A 22,449-nucleotide genomic window follows, 5' to 3' on the forward strand; every position below is an offset into this window, starting at 1 on the left:
GGCGCAGTTATCGCGAGATCTCATGGTGCTTCACAGGCAATTAAAATGACTAATTGGACGGCAGTTCACAGTGCATAAAAGAACCCAATTAATCTGATTGTATCCACTTTCAAAGGCGAACGTGATACTATTATTGTTTTTGTATTATCAAACAGCATACACAGTTACAAAACGTTTTTAAATAAATGCAAAACAATAATATCCATGTTTTTAAATAAATGAGCAATTAAAAAAAAAGTATTTTGGGGAAAAAACACAACAAATGTAAAATGTCTTAGCCCACGAACAGGGGAAATGAAAACCAGTCAAAAAACAAATTAAATTCATTAAATTAAAATTAAATTGGACCAGCAAATCAGCGCTGTTGTAAAGTCGAGCTTCTTTCACCTTAGACAGCTGGCTAAGCTAAAGCCACTCCTTTCCCATCAGCACTTAGAAACAGTCATCCATGCCTTTGTTACATCCTGCCTAGATTACTGCGATGCACTTGATTTTGGAGTCAGCCAGTCCTCCCTCAAACGTCTCCAGTTGGTCCAAAATGCTGCTGCCCGCCTACGAACTGGAGCTCGGAAGATCGATAACATAACACCAATTCTGGCCTCCCTTCACTGGCTCGTAGTGCATGTCAGGGTTCAATGTAAGATTATCCTATTTGTCTTTAAATCATTAAATGGCCTCGCCCCGGCGTACCACTCCTAGCTCTTTTCCGGTGTCAATTGTGTATCGTGTTTTATGTTAATTTATTGGCTTTATTTATGTTTATTTTTATTTATATTTTATATATTATTTATTTATATCTATATTTATTAATATGTGTATCAGAGCCTTTTATTGTTTTTTTTTAATTTATTGTATTGTTTGTTACAGCTCTAGCTGTTATGAAATGCGCTATATAAATAAAATTGTATTGTATCTATAATCATTTTTATCTAAATACATTTAATAAAATAATTTAAGTATTTAACTTCATTAGAATTTTTGAAAAAAAATCATACATTCTTGAAAAAAATAAAAATAGCTATTTGTCTATAAAATATTTGATGGATTTTTTCCTACCACTTCATTAGCACACGATGTGGAATATAGTACTCAATCAATTAAAAACAGTGAATATTTTTTAAATGTATCTTTAGATTAGTAAAATTAAAAATGTTTGAAATAGTTAAAAATGGTTATCACATTTGGATGGCTTTTTCATTCTTTCCCTCAATGTTTTTTTCCTTCCTATGACAGGTAAAAAAAAAAAAAAATTCTGCCAGCAATTAATGTGAATATGTTTTTATATTGTAATTACATTTGTTGAAATTAAAAAATAAATGTTTTGGGGCAAAAAAAAACAATCCAAAACAAAAAAATATCAATATCTAATTTCCTTCTTCCTCTTCCATAGCTGGTGACGAGGAAACCAATACTCAATTTCTTAATCCACAAATAATGTTGATAACTTTTATATTTAATTAATTTATAATAAAAGAAATAGTATTTTCTTCTTCAAATGTTTTATATTAATGATCAAAATTGGATGGATATGGTTATATGTTCTATTCTATACTCTATAATATTAACGAAAATAACTTCATTTTAAAAATTAATTCATCTAAAAAAATGTTGCATGATAGGTTGATTGAACACTCTAAATTGTCGCTTGGTGTGAATGTTTGTTCATCTGTGTGTGCCCTGCGATTGGCTGGAAACCAGTTTAGGGTGTTCCCTGCCTACTACCCGAAGACATCTGGGATTGGCTCCATGTGAGGATAAATTTGGGTAATGGATGGATGGATGGTTCAATGGTTCAAGTTCAATAATTGTAATTGTACTAACGAGAAGAGTAGTGCATTGACTCACTCAAAACTAGATGTTCATGTGAAATTTAAATTTGATGTTAGTCTCTAGTTGTCTTGCCTATTATGCCTGTTTAAAAGTCATCTCTAAAAATAGCACAACAAAAGTATTTTTTTTTTTTTGCAAGGGTCCACTTCCCAATGGTACAAGGCCCACAATTGCTGCCGCTGGGTGAATGCCTTGTTGTGTGAACGCGTTTCTTCTGCTACGCTGCAGCTGTCGCCTGCACAATAGACATCAGTGAATGGCCACGCACAAAGCAGCGCAACAACACATGGGGAGAAAAGAATGGAATGGGATAAGACTTTAGTTATATTGGAAAAACTCCTCGAGGCGGCTGGGCTGAAGGAATGCAGCCGTTTGGGAGAGTGTGTGCATCTTTCAAGAGTCTGGCAGTTGTTTCAGCAGCTTCTTCACAAAGGACAGTGTGCCAAGACGTGGGGAAAACCCATAAACTCGCCCTTAAGTCCGCTCAGGATTTATCGTTGAAATGTTCGCCTTTGTCCTTGTGCTCAATGTTTTTGCTACACAATGTTATGCAAATACAGATGTGGACAGTGACAAAAAAAACGTATTGCAAATTTTTCAATCACGCATATCCAATTTTAGTTAGCAGATTTTTCACTAATAACACACACATTAATACACTCACAGCAAAGCCACAACTAACATCCAGGCACTCATCACACCGTTTGGCGACTAGATCTGCCACTGAAAAGCCAGCCCACTTAACACGCTCACTCACTGATTCCAATGTCAGTCAACGAGTGAAATTCAAAGTCACAGATACGACAATGTAGAACGTGAGGATGGAGAGCCCAAGTGAACAAAAATAATACCTGCACCTCACGTGCATATTCTGTAAAGGTATTATGCAAAATCCATTTTTATGTGACACCTGCAAAATTTGCGCCCTTAATCGATTTAATTTTTCAGAATACATTTCTCAATGCATTTATAAAAGATCCAGCCTTCAGCAACAAAAGGTTTGAACAGTCAAAAAATAACCTGTGATTTTTTTCCCCCCTAGTCAAGTGCAAAGGACTCTCCTGAATCAAATTTACTATTCAAGTACGTTACAAAACTGCTGAACAGCAAACCAACGTTAAGTGGAACTCATTTTGTGTATTTTTTTTCCCACAAAAATCACAAAAAAATTGAAATATTATTGAGGTACTATCTTTTTCCTGGATGTCATTCCAAATCCACAAAAATGACCATTTTAGGCCTTACTCATGTGTAGTATGGGGCATTATAAGACCCGTTACGAGTGCAACGAAGCCATGTTTGCATCAAGTGGTGAATGGTAATATTACAACATAAAACTATACAGTGGAACTCTGCTATTCACGGGGGATAGGGACTGGGATGGCTCGTAATTAGTCAAAATTCGTATATAACTGATGCTTATTGAAGTACATTGAGAGAAAAAAAAAAGGAAAATACAATAAATTCAACAAAAAATGCTGATGAATTTCCAATATACATTTTCCACAAAAAAAAGGGTTTGCTCCCCTTAAAACCCCAAAATAAAGGTAAAAAAACAAACAACAAATATATTGGAGGAAAAAATATTGGGGGGAAAAATGCAAATAAGTGAATTTGCAGGTGATGCCATGGGTATTACGGGGGTCCACTGTGGTAGTGGAAACATGTTTACAAAACACTCATAGTGTGGTCCCTGAGTTAGGGATACAGTGATTCCTTGAGATATGAGTTTTATTTATCATGTGACCACATTTGGAACCCATAACATTTGAATCTCAAATTATCTTCCATTGAAATGAATGGAATGAAAATAATCTGTTCCAGCCACCCCCAAAAAGTAATAAAAATATTTAATAAAAACAATGAATGGCTGAAAGTGCATCGCCGGTGGTGGTTTTACTCGCCCACATGCAAAGACTACAGTTGCGGCATTTTCTTTTTCATATCCCTCGAACGGCAATATCTGAAGCGTGGTCATAACTTAATTTTGGCTCATAATCCAAAACAAAAAACTCTACCTAGCAACAGCTCATAACTTGAAAAAGTCAAATGCACCATTGTATTTCAACTAAATACAATTAAAAAAAAAAAAATACACACTTGAGTGGCCGCAGTTAAATTTTCCCCCATGTCATGTCTGGAGCTCAGCAATAAAGGCATAAATAAACCCAAATATCCTGCAGAAATACTAGTGGACATGAAATAATGTCCATTTCTGACAACGTTGCATCAGAGTGTGTCCCGGCTATAAAAATTCCAGAGAATTAGGAGGAACCGATGACCTAAAAGACTGTAAAAATATCTACTTCCTCAAACAACAGTATATTTAGCATTGGCGGACAGTCAGGGACAACCAGGTCATCTCTGCTGGCCGAAACTTCGTCACTGACCTAAAGTACATTTTCAACCTAAATTCTTATATTTATTCCATGAAAAGGTATTAAAGCGGAAGTCAACCCAAATATATTTTTTTCAAGAATAGGTTCCCAGCAGGCCCACTAGTTGAAACACGGCATTCTGATTAATTTTGCCTTTGTGGAATAGAAATTAAGCAGCAAAATGCACTTGTTTTTAGCCATCTCTGTGGGCGGCCATTTTGTCTTCTGTCGACTGAAAATGACATCACAAATGCTCACAACGACCAATCACGACACAGAAACAGAAAACAGGTCAGCCGTGATTGGTGATTGACAAATGGTGACATCATTGCGGTCCAATTGAGGCAAATTTGAAGTTATATCTTAAAAATTGTTGCTTGTATGTTTTAAATTTCATCGGGGCAGCACTAATGATTCTGGAGGCCCTGGGCAGATTACATTGACATGGCAGCACATAGCAGATGATGGTGGGTCAGAGAAAGCCGAGTTTGACAGGCAAAGGTCTGCAGGCAACTGCACACATTAATACAGTGGTGCTTTGAAATACAAGTTTAATGTGTTCTGTGACCATCTAACTCTAAACAGCCATATTTTAAATCATCTTTGCCCACTGAAATGAATGGAAATACCATTTTTTTTTTCCACAAGAAAAACAGCAGTCTATAATATTCTACTTTATAAAAACATACAATAATGACACAATTAATATAATATAAAGAATTTAAGTGTTGTGTGGTAGTCTTGTCTACCCCCATGTGTTGTGCCACCATTTGTGTTCAAATAACCGTCGCTTGGAGATATAACCAAAGCTGGGCATTGCCAAACCGTCACAAAGTTCCCGTCTGCATATTTAGCATCCCACGTGGTCCCAGTCCGTTTTGTTCCATTTGTTAGCCTGCCTATGGGATTTTGCACTGTTAGCTTTAAGCTAAATTGACTTAGTTAGTAGTTATCTTGAATACACAACGTGTAATTCTCAGTCCCTACTTAAGGTCCAGTATTCAAATACACAGCCCGCCTCTGATATATTAGCCACGGTGACTCACTACGGACAACACAACTGAGACAAGGGGTGTGTTCCAATCCAACCACATGCTGAGTTCAAAGCACCATCAACAAACATCCATCGACCTTCCATTGTGCATCACACACAATGAAAGCTATGCGCCCACTCCTTCGATAAAGCACAAATTATGACTTGCAGGCCAAGCAGGAAGCCGGAAGGTATCTTCGGAGCTGTACATAATGCATGATAATTGAAAGTGGTGGGAATAAGAGAAACATGCGCCATATTACCAATAAGCAGGAAATGGCGTCATCACTTGTGAAGCGAGAACTTAATTTCACCTGTTCAGTGAACAGCATTCGGAAAACATTACAGAGTAGAGAACTGCACCGTAGCGTGTTGATGTACGCCACTCGTTTGCAATGTCAACATTTGACTGGTCCAAATGACTCATAGCCAGATTTTAAAAGATGACTCACTGACGCCCTCCTTTGAAAATTAAGAGGTACTGTAACCGGAGCCTTGCTCTAAACAATAACCCTCAAAATTATGACATTTTGACTTTGCGTGTAGCGAATCTATTTCATACTTATTTCCCATGGATTGTCAAGGTAACATTTGCAACGTTTCTTGCAAATTTGAAGCACTTATGCTGAACATGATGAAACGACTTCAAAGATGATCCAGGCCACTTTAATCAGCAACATGTGTACAAGATGTCATGTTTCTACTAGTTTACAGTTTACCAAGTAGTGATCAAGTGTGGTCTAGTTGCACTGTGTTTAAAAAAAATGACACTGTGGGTGGGGCACATATGGATATCTTCTACGGATAATATAATAACATAATATATTATATAGACATGTATAATATATCATTTAAGGCAAAATTTCACACAGGTTTCTCAACGTTCCACTTAAGCAGGTCATTGTTGTTGAATACAAATGAATGAAGGTCAACGGGAGTCCTTTCGACAATTGTGCGTTTCAAGAAATACAAAACAATATAAAACAGCCATAATGACGACAAGAGCAGACTTAGGAAAAAAAAAAAAAAATCTCAGCTAGGAGCACCACATAGCGTACAGTAAATTGCTATACATAAGTTGACCCGTTTGGTTGCTTCAAGTTTGGCTTTCTAAGAGCTCCCAAATTGTTTCCTGAAGAAATTTCGTGTCAAAATAAAGAGCAGTTTCTTTGTTTTGTAATAATGACCGAATTGTAAGTGCTTCATTAGTCTGTGAGTACATCATGCAAAAAAACATGACCGCAAACATAATGAAAAAATGATGCTGGTGCATTTTTTTGGAAGTGCAACCTAAGATTTTGAACCAGCAAGTAAAAAAAAAATAATAATAAAAAAAAAATCTAAAACTAGCAACATTTAATTCACATCCGATTTGGGGCTTTAAACTTTTCAGGATGCAGGTGCATCTGAATACATTTTTTTTTCCAGCTCAAAATGTTAAAAACTCAAATTATATAGATTTATCAAACACATTATAAAACACATTCTACATTAAAAAACGTTTTGAGAGTGTGACTGTTTTTGAGACTGCGACTGTGTTTTTGTAAACTGTAAGCTCTACCCATCAAAGTTATGTATCTAAAAAATAAAAAAATAAATAAATCATAGGATATTTCACTCTGTGTGTAGTGAATCCTCCTGTAGAAGATGAGATTCACTTTTTGAATTGAACTACTGAAATAAATGCCATTTTCCACCACATTCTACTTCATTTAGATGCACCTGTATAGAGTAAAAAATAAGTGATCAGGGTCCTTTCCAGGTGAAATTTTGGATTTCAGAGCTGGATTTATTTAGTGCAGTTTTGTTTAGGTTTGAGTTTGCCCCTCCATTTTTTTTGTCCTGAAATGCACTTAGCACATATTTAAATGTAAATGTGTATTTAAATGTGTTTTAAAAAAATATGTTTTCCAAGGCTATGAAAAAAAAAAACATACACTACAGTTTGAGGGCTGTTGATAAGCCGTACTCTACATTGCACTATTGCTTATGTCTCCGTTTTAAGTGTTTCGATGATTAAATGCTTCAGATAAAGAGTTATGGTTCAGTGAGGTAATCCTTCTTAATACAAATTTGAAATCCCAAAAGTAGGAATAAAAATGTCTCAAGTGAGGGTTCTGGTTCCCCAAAACGTAAGAACACTTAACAGGCCTACCACCAAAAGAGGCCACAGTCAAACTGGATCCGCCTCAAAGTTTTGTGTGCATTGACAGGCCTGATAGTTGAAATCTGCTAATGAACTAGCAGGTTGAAAAATCATATTTATAAAAAAAAAAAAAAAAAAAAAGTTAAAAACACTGAGCTGGCCTAACATCAGGCCATGAAATAAATAGGTGTGCTTTCACAAAGCAGCTTGTTCCTGATGAATTAATGACGTATTGAGAATGCTTGTCCAACTGATTGACTCCTCCTTCTTCAGTCAAATGCTGAAAAAAAAAAGGCTCGTTCCAGAGGGGCGGTCCTATAAGTTGAACAGAGTTCACCCTCAGTTCACCAGCAGGACGTCCTCGTATGTTGTCATTCTGACGGAAATACAAGAAGATGGTTTATAGTAACACACGGCTGTTTTATAATCAACAACAAAACCATACAGTGGATCCTTGTAATCCATTTCAGTACACTGCTCCACTTCTGATTTGTTCACATTTGACTCATGAAACTGAAATTCAATTAACGTGTTCCAGAGTTATCCGGTTTGTGCCGTAAAACTTTTGCTACCTGTACAGGTGGTGTTTTAAGGAAGAAATGTTATTTTATTATAGCGGCAACTTAGCCAGGAAAGGCGTCTGGTATAACAAATGTGCCAAACAAATAATGCCAGTGACTCTCTGTGGTGACCCCTGACTTTTGGTGAAAGCCAAAAGTCACCTTTTCTTACCACAAATCATTTGCTGAAAAACTCCACTGTTGGCTGATGTTGTGCTCAGGCCAAATCAATAAAAGTATTACTTTGGCGCCATCTGGTGGAGTCTTAGTGTAGTTGTTAGATTTACTTCACCGATGGTGTATTTTTTTTTTTTTTTACTGATGGCGTTTTTACGGTACATCTACGTTTGAGATGTCCTGTTTTGTTGGTGCTATTTCAATGCGCCCAGTGCACTGGTCAAAGGGAAATACGGCTGAAAAGTGTTTTACTTCTCTCCTGATGCAACTACTCGTAGCCCTTGCGCTATATTTTGCAGTTACAATTTTCCTAGATTACCTAATAATTATTATTATTGCGAGCAAAAGTTGAGTTTTATGACTGAGACGATTTGTGTAAAGTGTCGCATGCACATTTGTTTGTTCATGTGTCGCGTCGCTTTGTGCTAACATGTTAAATAGGCTATTATGCTAGCTAAAGCTATGGATGAGCCTCATGTGAATGCAGTTCGCTTGTGTTGATTACATTGAACTACTGAATACAGTTGTTTATGTAACATGGGTTCACGTTTGTGTACATTCTAGATGCGTGGGGTTGATGTTTTAAGAAAGCAGTGCGCCGTCTTTTTTTTTTTATGAGCCTCTCCACTGTAAGTGATTTCCTATTCAGATTTACACTCAGATTATTATTATTCATTTCAATTGTCACTTGAACCATTGCGCGCTGAGCAACCAAAACAGCGATGTCATGTTGCCACTACTACTAGCTCCACATTACACCAAGTTGTATTTCTGATTCTATAGAACTCACCACAGTTTTTCCTCTTTGCTTTTTAAGGTGGTTGGACTAAAAAAATTAGATAAGAGAATTTTTTTTTTTTTCTTTTAAGTGTTGCGTTACCTGTCACAGCAGCAGAAAAAGGAGCACGGCGACGTCTCCAGGCCCCTGAATTTGCCAGAGTTTGGCGCGTCGGTGCACTCCGCTATGAAGGCGTGCAGGTCTGTTATGTGGATGGGCTCCTGGGTTTGATGCTACACGACAACACACAAAACATTGATATTTACAATTTGGTTTCCTTTGTCCAGGGCCAGCCAGATTTTGCTCGATAGAAGAGTTGTAAAAATTGCAGTTGTGCTTGAATTACAGAAATAAATTAAGTTTTCAATGATATTCTAATTTATTCAGATGCACCCGTATGTGAATATAATAAGGCCCTCCCCCAACAAAAAAGTGTTTTTTTCCTATTAAACTCATTTTGTAAGAATGGAAACTTTTTGGTAGTAACTAACTTCACACTCAACACTCCACGACAACTCTCGTGGGAAGAAGTACAAACAGTATATTTTCCATACGACTATATCATATCGTTTTTTGATGTTAGTATAAACTTTAGCTTCTCAAATGTTCAATACAAATTAGAACTTGAAAAATTCTGGACTTAAATTTCACCCATTAACAATAATATTTGACAGAGATGTCAAAAAGTAAAAAGTATATCTTTTTTTTTTTATATATATATTGTGATGGTCAAATTTAATGGGGGAATTGGATAAAATCCCTTTTTAAAATTTTCTATAATTGGAATTCGCAACAAAATAGACCCAGATGTTACACTTTCAATCTTAAGAAGAACTCAACATACAGTCATCTGAAAGTTGTTAGTACAGAATAAAGGCTGGAAAATGTATACCTTCAAGACAAAAAAAAAAAATGACCGAGGCTGAGTTTGCCGGCCTACCTTGATGGCCTCGTAGGCTCCGGTGATGAGGGCGATGAAGAGTGACAGTACCATGTAGATGAAGAGTGAGATGAAGGTGTACAGGTACACTTGGCTGAAGAGCCACACCAGCGTGCTGCTCTCCTGCATTCCGGAGAAGGTCACGAACATGTCGTCGCCATTGATGAGGGAGAAGAGACATTCCGACACCATGGACAGCGAGCGGAACTGCGGCACAAGGTGAAGTCGGGTAAGACACTTGTAAACATAACCTTACTACGGTAAATCTCCTATACACACCAAATACCGCCTAAAAAAAATACTCGGCTCTCCAAGTAACACCAAAATGACCAACGTCAAAATAGCAACCCAAATACTGTAAAATCTACTGAAATACGAGTGGAACCTCAATTTAATGGACCCGGAAATAACAAACCCCAGATTCAACAGACAGAAAATTGTGTCTAGTCCACTTAAAACGCCCTTTGTACAGTACCTTTCAAAGTCTGTTTATTCCTGAATTGGCCGCATTTCACCACGGCGACAGTGAACACTAGTTGTGGCGCCGTCAACAGACAAAGTACAAAAGACAAAAGTAGATAAACAGTCTTAGAGAAGACTAGAGCAGGCTAGAATGTGAGCTTTAGCTTCGCAGTGCCATAAGCATGCAGCTCAAAAGGGGCGTGTCATATCCACCTATGGATGTTTTTTTAATCAGGCGCTGATAATGAAGATGCTATTTTTGGTACAGTGCACAGTTGTCTGCGTTTTTTGTAAAGCCCTTATCTATGGCAGCAAATCGTAATGGAGGTGAAGAAAAGAAGCGCCGACATCGTGGCTCATGAACGTGACCAGATGCTCGCCATTAACCTTTGCCTAAGCACCAACAAAATAAGTTTGGATGAACATTAAAGCTTTTCAATTTCAAGCTTTTTTTTTTTTTTTTCAAATTTATTTCAGTGTATTTGCAATCATGTTGTCCTTCACTGGGCATTTTTAGACTACAAAATTTTTTTTTGTTTGAACTGTAGTGGGACTTTGATGTAACAGACAATCAGCTCTAAAGGACAACTCTGTTTCCGCAGTTAGTCCGTTAAATTGAGGTTGCACTGTACAAAAAAGTAAGGTTGATTTAAGGGTGCGGTACCTTGACATGGTACGGTCCCAGCACAATCCAGCCACAGAAGCAGTAGCCTAAATATATGACGGCCACACAGCAGCAGAAGCGGATCACGTTGGGGAATGCTGCTCGAAGAGTCACGATCAGGATCTAAGCGATTACAGAATGAAAAGGAATACCACATATTAGGGCTGCTCGATTATGAAAAAAAATATTAATCACGATTATTTTGGTTAAAATTGAAATTATGATTATTCAAAACGATTCGTTTTTTTGGTATAAAACAAGAAAATGTTTAAATTGTTTAAAATGTTTAATTTCTTTGAAACACTATAATTATGTAGGTTCCTTTTGGACCAAACAAAACGTAAAAACTTAATTGTAAAATACAATTTAAAAAAAGGTGCAAATGTATAAATTCAAGTACGACGTCCTTTTGAAAACAAATATAAGGCGTTGGATATAAATTTATATATTAGGGCTGCTCGATTATGAAAAAAATATTGATCACGATTATTTAGGTTATAATTGAAATCATGATTATTCAAAACGATCATTTGTTTTTTGCTATAAAACAAGAAAATGTTTAAGTTGTTTAAAATGTTTAATTTCCTTGAAACACTATCATTATGTAAGTTCCTTTTGGACCAAACAAAACGTATAAACTTAATTGTAAAATAAAATTTTTTAAAAAGGTGCAAATGTATAAATTCAAGTACGACTTCCTTGTGAAAGCAAATATAGGGCGTTGGATACAAATTTATATTAATCACCGTTTTTTAAGATTATGCCAATTTTGTAATCATGGAGTGTAATAATCGTAATTGTAATTGAATGTTCGATTAATTGCGCAGCCCTACCACGTAATCTTAACTTGGTGCCAATCAGACATCAAAGCTGTTGTCTACATGTGCAGCTTACGTTGTACTTCTGGAAGAAGGTGAGGTAGCGGATGACTCCCACCCACACCAGGAGGGTGGAGGTCCCCAAGAGGATGCCGCATAGATCATAGGAAGACATATTCTGTCAAGTGAGAGGGGAAAAGATTAACTCCATCACGTCAAACATAGCATTTGAGATTTTCATTTACCTTGGACTCAATGCCAATCTTGATAATACTTCCAGTGATGGTGAGGATGTCGCTGACGATGAGGAGGATGTACCAGCCATTGATGAACTCCAGGCGGTCGGCCCAGCACACTTTGCGATTCAGGTTGTCCTTAAAGAACTGGACAAACTCCTGACAAACACACACACACAAACAAGTTAGCCAAGCATAGATCTTATCAGGGGGTATTTTTAAAGGCTTTTTTTTTTTTAAAGTAAAAAAAGCGGATGTCAACCCAAACATATATTTTTTTTAAGAATATGTTCTATGCAGGCCCACTAGTTGAAATATGGCATTCTGATTACTATTGTGTTTGTGGAATATGAATTAAGCAACAAAATCCACCCGCTTTTAGCCATCTCAGGGGGCGGCCATTTTGTCACTTCTTTCGACTGAAAATGACATCACACACCCTCAGGGCTCAGATAACGACCAATCATAGCTCAGCTTCAGAAAACAAGTGAGCCGTGATTGGTCGTTATCTGAACCCTGAGGGTCTGAGATGTAATTTTCAGTCGAAAGAAGTGACAAAATGGCCGCCTCCTGAGATGGCTGAAAACCGGTGGCTTTTGCCGCTTAACTCACATTTCATATTACCGTATTTTCCGGACTATAAGTCGCGGTTTTTCCATAGTTTGGCCGGGGGTGCGACTTATACTCCGGAGCAACTTATGTGTTAAATTATTAACACATCATTACCTGTATATCATTTCACATGTTATTTTGACCCACATAAAGAACATAAAGATAAATCCTAAAAGCTATTAAAACTTTTGGAGACTTGGAAACACTCTACATGGTCGGCGATAAATAAAAGACTTATTTCATCGATCTACGACCGTTTTGGTGAGTTTAAAGTTATCTTACCGTAACTTTCTTGTAATGCTACATGTGTGGATGTTAGCTAAATGTTACCATCATAGCTCGGTGGAAATGATGTGTACTAAGCGCACCGTTTTATTAATTTGATCTATATGGACACATTTATTTGCGTTACGCGGCAGAGACAACTTGGATTGAGAGAGGGGGTGGGTGGCGGGGGGGGGGGGGGGGGGGGTTGGGGGGCGATTTATACTCCAGTGCGACTTATATATATATATATATATATATATATTTTTTTTTTTTTTCTTCTGTATTATGCATTTTATGGCCGGTGCGACTTGTACTCCAGAGCGACGTATAGTCCGGAAAATACGGTAATCATATTGCCTTGTTTCAACTAGAGCGCCTGCATAGAATGTATTCTTGAAAAAAATACGTTTGGCTTGACTTCCCCGCTTTAAGGCAGCGCTGACCTGTTGCAGTATGATGCCTCGCAGTATAGAGCGCCCGCACAGCAACAACGACAGCGTGCACACAAGAGCCACGGCGACATCAAACGCCACGCGGGTGTAATTCTCAGCTGGGGATTCAAATTGGGGAAAAAAAAAAAGGGGATTATCTATTAATTACTGTACTTTGCTGCCTGCTTGAGAGTGCCACCCTGAAAGAAACCTTTACAAAGAGAATGCATGGTTGTAGACAACGTCTTCACTTATACACAAGTGGTTAAAATCTCAACAACTTGGACACTTTAAAAAAGTTTGCATATCAAAGACTTGCTTTTTAGCTCAATTAACAAGTAATGATAATGACATATTAAAAATAAAATAAAATACTATTTTTAATAATAATGTGGGCTGTGAGTGAAAGTGATTAATGTGAGTCTTTTGAACATCCTCACCCTGTCCAGACACGCTGGGGTCTTTGCACTCCTTTATGGACGCTTGGTTCTCCAGTTGTATTTTCACTTTGCCGCTGTGGGCCTTGTTGTCCAGCACGATCTACTTGAGGCATGGCAACAGACAAGTCATTTCCTGTACTAGTTTGTAAACTGATGAGCCATTAAATGCATATCATTTTATGCCTAAGACTTTTTTTTTTTTTTCCTTTAAATGATCTACTGTAGTTGCTGGCCGTCTGAAATGAGGAATGTGAACTCTATGTGTCACAACACACTATAATAATCTGCATGATGAAAAAAATTATTTTCCAGAATTTTATATTAGAAAAAATTAAATATGAGCATGTGGACTCCTATGTTAGAATATATCATTGACAATAACAATCACTTCAGTAATTTGTATGATCTTTCAAATATTTTACAAACGCTCAGTGCGAGAGAAAAATGGATCAAAAGTGGCAGACTGCATATCCGGATGAAATGAATATGCCGACGCAAACTTCACTTTCCTTTCAAATCGGGGTGGGGACCCTCAAGTTTGTGGTTCACAAACTAACCTCAGAGGAAGTGTTTTGACACAAATGCTCTTATTCTATAATAATAAATGTTTGTTTGTTTGGTGCATCATATTTTCCTTTTTAAATTTAGTACGGCCCACTGGTGGAAGAAAATTGTTACCCCTCTCCTGCTTAAAAGACGGCAGCGCAGATTCTTCAACAAGCATGCCCTACTTTCAACCTCCTCACCGAGCAAGTTGTTTGCTCACCTTTATGTAAAAAGTGTAGCAGTCGGGGATCTCATTGTTGATGATGGTCTGCACATTGATGGCCTTCAGTTGAAACTCGATGGTGACGTTAATAAACCTTGCGGAGAGAACACAGGGACACAAGTTGAGTTATTAAAAGAAAAAAAAAGAGATGACCGAAAACACGCAATCCACACAACCTAGGCCGTGCATGCGTCACACAGATAATAAACGTGTCCAACGCCACTAGATACAATCTTTTCCGTTACGTAAGAGACCGACGGTCAAAGCCATGTGAAAAATGAAGCCTTACTTGTGGAACTTGAGCGTAAAGTTCTTGTAGGAGCTGGTGAGCGGCGCGGGGGGCACAGACAGAGGGTTCACTCCGATGCAGTCTGGACAAGACAAAGAGGTGAAGTTGTGTCAACATGGTGGATGATTTAATGCTTTTTCATGTGAGAGTGATGAGCATCGCATGGGGAGGGTGGTATTTTCTTTGCCAAAAGGGGTAGGATTGCTCTGGGGATGTATAATAATAATAATTGATTATTATTTGATTGTTTAGCCATTTTTCAATTGATTTAAAGGACGCATATAAGGGGCATTTTTATTTCATTTGATCAATAAAGGTAAAGACATACTCGCTGAATTTCTTTCTTTTTTTTTTTTAAATCAATTAATTTTACTGAGTAACTATAAAATTGGCAGTTATTGTTTCAAAGATTTTTTTTCTAAAGTAAAAATGTTCGCAGTTTTTAATGCCGCATTACGTTTTATGATTTGCAACATGTTTTCTGAAGATGCTAATTGAATTGTATTGATTCATAGGATTTCTTCCCCACAGGAGAGAGCCCCATTATGTTGTGACAATCCACCAGAGGCATCTATAAGCACAAGTGCCAGGATGAGGCAGCCATTTTGCATTCACACGATAGCAGACAGCAAAATAAATGGTGTAAAAAAAAATAAATATTTTTTTGTTTTTTTTGTTACAAGTGTCTTTACCATTATTGGTCAAATCATCGAATGTGCGTGTTGCTTTTTAAAACACAAATTGGGCCAGCAGAACAAACTTTAAACTTGTAACAACATTTAAACTCATTATTTCCCTCCATTTTCTAACAGGTCATTTCAACCAGCAACATAACAGCAAGGTTTGTATTTCAAGTTTTTTTTTTTTTTTTTAAAGTTATGAATCTTTTGGTAACTAAACAAAAAAAAACAAAAAAAAAAGGAAATGCTTTTATCTGAATGACAATTTCGACAATCGTGCTAGAAATGATGATCGGCAGATGAATAGATGGATGTAGGTGCAGTATCCAATACACGGGTGTCAACTCGTTTTTGTCGCGGCCACATCATAGTTATGGTGGGCCATTACGTCTGTGAAATGCACAATGGCTTTATATTATCACATACACAAATTGATGGAAAGCTAGTTTTGAAATCAGAAGCCAATAAATAGTTGATCTTTTTCCAGTTTGTTTTAAAGGAGGGATTGGTAACAAATGTTCAAAATCGCCTATGTAGTGTTAAAAGTGAAGACAATTTGAAAGAAACATATCAATTCAACACACATGATTAGCCTCCGCGGGCCACATAAAATGATGTCACGGGCCCGATCTTGAGTTCGACACCTGTGATCTAGAGGAAGTGGGCATTTTTGATGGTGTTCAAATGAAGATATCCGAGTATCATTTTTGTTTCCTCTGTTGCAGTTACTTCCTCTTAAATTGACATACAGTAACTTACAGTAAGTCATTAATGCACTGACTTGTGACAAAGAAATAAAACAGTTTCGTCTATCTACTGTATATTTCTACGTAGCTATCTACATACAGTATTAATCAATTTAATGTCTTGACAAAAGCGGAACTTACCATACAAATGCAAAAAAAAAAAAAAAAAGATCTTGATGTCCATGTCAAAGTTTAAGACTGTACTTTCAGTACATGGACAAACTAGGCGCGGCAATCAGGCTCCCTATAAATTCAATGAACTGCAGACTCTCACAATAAATCAGGAAGTGTCACATTACGGAATTCGATTTTTTTGTCAACGTTTGCGTTGCACCTGTGATGATGTGCGGGTCGATGCTGAAGGTGTCATTGGCGGGGTCGATGCGGCCCCTTTTGTAGTACTGCTGACAGAGGGACAGCGCGCTGCCGTTCACGCCGACGCCGTAGACGTACGCGTAGCGGCCCACTGTGGTCTCTGGCAGGGCCAGGTACTGCAACGACATTCGCAGCGCTAAATTATTCTTGAATAAAGAGTTATCATTCAATCTCAAATTTTTTTTTTTTTTTTTTTTTTCAAACACGTGACAGTTGAGAATGTTACAAACGTGACTTGAAACCTTGCCCGGAGAGTCAATAATAGTTAAATGATAGTGACAATATGACCCTTGAACAATGTTTTTTTCTCTATTCATGATTTCCTATGGACAAAATGGATGGATCTTCTGGCGTTCAGTTTCCCCGTATGTTATTGGACGCACCTGGTCCACAGCGTAGAAGATGTGGTCGTAGACGTCCTGTTGCGTGTACACTGCAAAAGGGTTGTCTGACGACTCGTCGAAGTCTTTGAGGAAGAGGTACTTGAACGTCATGGTGTTCTCCTCCTTGAAGGTCACCACCACTTGGTTGCTGAGGCCAAACAGCACCAACTGCAGCAATAAAGGGTGTGGTCAAAGATGACGGGCAACAGCTGATACACTGACAAGTTTTGTACCTGAGCGGTGACGATGATGATCTTGAGCAGCTGCAGGATCAGCTTGTAAGGTTTACGGCCCTTCGCGTGGTATTTGTCGCAGGGGCTCATGAAGAAGTACTTCAGCTTCCTGCGAATGGCCTCCTCGCCTTGGTCGGCGCTCACCCAGTGGGGCGCCATGGCGCCCGGGAAAAGGTGGTCGCTGTGGTTGTTGCAGCGGTTGCTGCCCGGAGGCTCGTGCTCCCCGCTGTCGCCCGTGGAGCCGTAGCAGCTCACTGAGGCGGGGTGGCTCTCATGTTCTGGGGGAAAAAAAATGAAGGAAGATAACTTTTCAATGAGAGTGCCGACCTCCGGCAAGGCCTAAATAAGTCGCGGAAATCAGTGAATGTGGACGTATCATTTTTTTCCGATTTTTATCTACACTAGAGATAGACCGATATCCTTTTTTTCAGGGCCGATACCGATTATTAGTAGTCAAGCAGGCCGATAACCGATATTTGGAGCCGATATTCATTTTCAGTAAAAAGAGAAATATTATCAAAATCTAAAGCAAAATGTTCTCTTAACTTTGTTGCAACATCTTTAAACATGTTTATTGAACAATGTTTCAGGTTTGCATAATGTTGATTTCCCCCCCCCCCCCCCCCCAGAAATTTTTGACAGTATACACCTACATCTGTCATAAAATTCCAACAAAATGTTCAGGGAGCACCCGGGGTTGTCAGCATGTCTTAAAAAGAATCAATGAAAACTTAATCAATAGTGCCATGTAGTTTTCTACAGTAAATGAAAATTTCAAAATGACAAAATGATTATCGGCCAGCAGAGTATTAAAAAAGGCAGATGCCGATATTCGTCAAAAATATATATCGGTGCCGATAATCGGCCCGGCCGATAATCGGTCTATCCCTAATCTACACTAATACAAACAACAAAAAATAAACTAACAAAGCCACATGAATGAAAACAAAATCCCTAGCGAAGGTAAAAAATCTTTAGAAGAATAATATAACTTTTTTTCTTTAAAACCACCGGGACATATTTTTCCAATTTTTGTCACCGATTAAAAACACTTAAAACATATTTTTTATTACCAGAAAATGCCAGTGGTGGGCATTCCGTCAGATTGACGGATCGGGCCATTTTGCTGACGATTGAACGGACACGTTTTATGAAATGAAGGACTGAGCACCGATGGAAATGGATTTTCGTCCGTCAGCGTAATCGTCACTAACCGTCTCCGACTTGTCACTGATGAACTAATTGCCGGACTTAACTGACGCACTTGACCAACTGATGATTACAATTCAGTTTATCGCACAAAATGACGGACTGACGAATGACGGACGCGTACGCAGGCCGCTGACGGACGACGGACCAGCGAAATGTTGTAAAATGCTCACCTCTACAACAAACTGTGAACGTATTCATCCACAGCACAAAATGATCCAGATGCATGTACAAAAAAACGAGGAGAATCTCCAATCTACGAGTTTATCCACTAATTAAACTCACGATGGAAAACATAGATGACATTAATAGTTTTCAGGGTGTATTGCCCACTTCTACTATCAAACTTAAACTCCCCCAAATCAAGTTCCCCCTGAACTAACTTTGGTAAATTTCAAAATAAGAAGGCTGCAAAAGGATCATCAGAGTGATGATAATCGTCCAAGAATGTATGAAGCAAAAATGTCACTAGAAGCAAAGAAAGGATCACATGAATTCAATTAGATGCTGTCTCTTGACTTAAAGTGGCTCGAATGAATGCAAAACGTGTTGGAGCTTGTCTTTTAGTTTGAAGTTCATTCATTCTTTAGTCACGGAAATAATTACATTTATAGATCAAGGTGTCGCCGACCGTATGCTGTAAAAACACACCTCACATATACTGCAGATTTCTTCGGTATTGCAGGATTCCCGCAACATGCAGATAGATTTAGGTGACGCAAATAAATACAAAATATTAGACGTGTGAACAATAAACCACAACTTTTCAAGAGGTAATGTGGTCGGTTACACTCTTTAAAACTGGGCGACATTTTGTTTGAATTCCTGCTCGCAAAGAAGGCCGGTCCTGTTTTATCCATGTCACATGCTTTAGATCATAAGGCCAAGTAAAGCAGCAAGGCCAACCAGCCAACATCTGGCCTGGACACAAAAATTTTTTTGAATTTTGGTTGAAATCAAGACAAAGAAACAGCTGATTCAACTTCCTGGATGGAAATGAGAAGTGTGCCTTTGAGTGTGAATCACCATTTAAGTGCAAAGGACTTTCCTGTCATACTCTGGACTAAAACAGAAAGTAGAACTAAAACATGGCTGATCAGTTATTAGGTATGAACATTAGAATTATCTTGATGAAAAATAGACCCTCTTACACATTACAATTTAAGTGGGAGTGGCAATTAACAGCTTTTTGTTTCATAAATTGACATTGTTTTTAAATTGTCCTCATGAACACTGCATACCTCCCATTTTTTTCCCTTCGGTATTCATGTTTTATTATTTAAAAAATGCTAAGTGGAGAGTTCGTCGTAAAGTAAGAATTGCAGATGAACCTTTCACGTTAGCATCATCCCCTGTTTTGTTACTACCTCAGGCGGCGTAAAATTGCTGAGTCGGCTTCGCCCTCCGTATCCATTTTGCGGCGGTGCCCTTTCGTACAGAATATAACATGACATGATTAAAAAGGGTCTTGAAAAGAATGAGCTCAGTGACAGTGTTTTAATGAAGCTGCTGTGTGGAGGTAATGGCAAGCCTTTGCGTGCCAGCGGAGCAGACAAGAATCCGAACACTTAAGATTTCATGCAGACAAAAGGGAACGAGACAGAGTCGACGCATATCTCCCATCAGGGGAGCGTGCCGATCGTCGCGCTCGATGGAGATTGGACAAAACAAAACCGGGGATCACGCCATGCCTTGACACACTTATCACTCAAGCGGAGTGTAATTCGCAGAAATATCTGGCTCTTCGGGTTCATGACCGTATGCGCAGCGAGGTCAGGAACGGCGACTGAGCGTCCCGCCTGTCAATCAAATGTTCTACGAGCAGCTCTCAGTGGCAAATATCTCGACTGGTAGCAACACCACCAGAGGCGAAAAACTAGCTTGCAATTAGACCTGTAATGAAGCAACGCCTCATTAAAAGAGTGGTCACCAGTCCATTCTTTTTTTTTTTTTTTTTTTTAAGGAATTTTGTGTCACGGATTGTTACGAAATTTGCACTGCAGTTCCAGCACCCTCTGGTGGTTAGTTTGTTAGTGCAGTTTAATTTGATGCCATCTATGTTTAAGACCCACGCTGATCACCAATAGGATAGGCCAAGCCTATTTCTTTGTGAATGCTGTTATTATATACAAAAACAGAATATTGTTTTTTTTTAATACGAGCTTTTTATTTACGATATTGTGAGCTTTTATGCAGTATCGTGAGTTTTTATATATCGCCAACCTCCCCACAATATCGGGATAATTATCGGATCGTGAGGTTCATATCGTGATATTATCGTATCGTGACATTTGGATATCGTGATATCCCTACTGAATAATACAATTATTATTATTTTTATTAGGGATGCTTGATACCACTAGTACTTACCACTAATGTAAGCAAATGAGAAAAATGTTAATAAAATAACAAACAAATGTATAATTTGGGGCGGGGGGTATTTTAAGGGATCACATGGGTTTGGGTAGTCCAAATAATAAATACGCCAAATTATATAAACTAAAGAGATGCAGGTAAGAAAACGGCTTATATGGTATATGTTCACCCCCCTCCCCCCCAAAAAAAATACTTTTGTAAATTAAATTGTGCAAAATAACATTTTGCAATAAAAATTATTAACAGTGTAAATGAAACATAAAAAAAATATGGTGTTTAGATTTTTTTTTAATTAAATAGAATGAAGCATTTTACAGTATCACGTGCATCGTTGTGTTGTCTCCAATTAGTTCATTTGCGTCACAAATTAATAACAAATCCCTCTGTATATGAACTAAAAATAAGCAGGTTGGGAAAAGATTTTACTTAAAGTTTACTTGCGCGCATGGATAAATATTAGAGGTCAAACAATTCATTCATTGAAGGCATAACCATGACATGGCATTTTGTTAACAAAGATGCATTTAAGCATCACGTCATCTGAAAATTAACTATTAACACGAGTCACTCTACCAGTTTAGTGAGGAAATCAAAAATAAATCCAGTGTATCAGTATGGATTACGACGTGGAGAATTACAGAATTGTCTCGATGAAGCCGAATCCGTTTTGCCAGCACAACTCATGTTTTTCAGAAGATTTGGCGAGAAAGCTAAACAAGAGCGGACTTGTTCGTGACTGAACAAATCACAACAAAACGTCACAATACATGACACAAAAACATGCAACAGTAATAGATATGACAGATTATCACGAAAACAGCGGTAATATAAATCACCCAAAAACAATAGGTGTCGGTGTTACGTTACCTGGATTGTCATGTTGTTCAGTCGCTGACATGTTTATGTTTTAAAATATATACATAAATATATTTAAGTCCGGTGGCTAAAACAGAGAGTTGTTTACTCTTCGTACAGTAATTGTCCAAGTTTGTGGCGAGAGTCTGAGGATGGTCTGTCTGCTGTTCGACTCGTTTCCGGTCTTGGGTCACATGGCTACGCACCACGTGACCAAGCGGAAGTAACCGGCAAAACCAAAACAGACAGGGTGTCAAAAGACAAATCTCTTATTCGTAACCAAAACACACAAACGCATTATTAGGATAGTACTCTATCGCTAGTGTAAAATGACATTGTTAAAATATTTTTAATATTTTTCTCATTTAATTGTGTGGCGAATGATGTGTTTGATCACTGTATGCTCCATTTTCCCGCTAGGGGGTGGTGCAATAAACGAAAACGTTGATATACTTCCATCCATCCATTGTTCGAAAGTTATCCTCACGAGGGTTCCGGGCGTGTTGGAGTAATGATAATAACAATAATACATTTTATTAATTTTAATATCTAAATTAGATTGTGTGTAATATTTGGCATACAACTTTTGTTGATTAAAGTGTCACTGTAAAATATAACCACTTAGTATAATAGCTTTGTACATTTCTAAGTCAGTTAATTAGAATGACTTTTATCAAACTGTTTGACATAACGCATAGTTGAAGAAAAAAACCCTATTATATTTACTGTAGGTCTGTATCGTTTTTACTGGCACTAAGCAAT

General features: G+C 37.9%; 1 protein-coding gene across 1 annotated transcript; it reads right to left on the reverse strand.

Moving 5' to 3' along the window:
- Positions 1-5,891: 5,891 nt before the first annotated feature.
- Positions 5,892-21,855, reverse strand: LOC147146241 (mucolipin-1-like). The gene is made up of 14 exons (XM_086034419.1): positions 21,700-21,855; positions 17,248-17,525; positions 17,015-17,182; positions 16,591-16,747; positions 14,831-14,912; positions 14,539-14,635; positions 13,773-13,872; positions 13,345-13,451; positions 12,032-12,181; positions 11,863-11,964; positions 10,969-11,091; positions 9,843-10,049; positions 9,005-9,135; positions 5,892-7,763 (listed from the first exon to the last, which is right to left on the reverse strand). Exons 1-14 carry the CDS (start codon positions 21,728-21,730, stop codon positions 7,727-7,729), a joined length of 1,770 nt encoding a protein of 589 aa, XP_085890545.1. The 5' UTR covers positions 21,731-21,855; the 3' UTR covers positions 5,892-7,726.
- Positions 21,856-22,449: the final 594 nt, after the last annotated feature.

The sequence above is a fragment of the Filicampus tigris genome, chromosome 6 (assembly GCF_054856515.1).
Source record: "Filicampus tigris isolate MCC_2025a chromosome 6, RoL_Ftig_1.0, whole genome shotgun sequence".
Lineage (NCBI taxonomy): Eukaryota > Metazoa > Chordata > Actinopteri > Syngnathiformes > Syngnathidae > Filicampus > Filicampus tigris.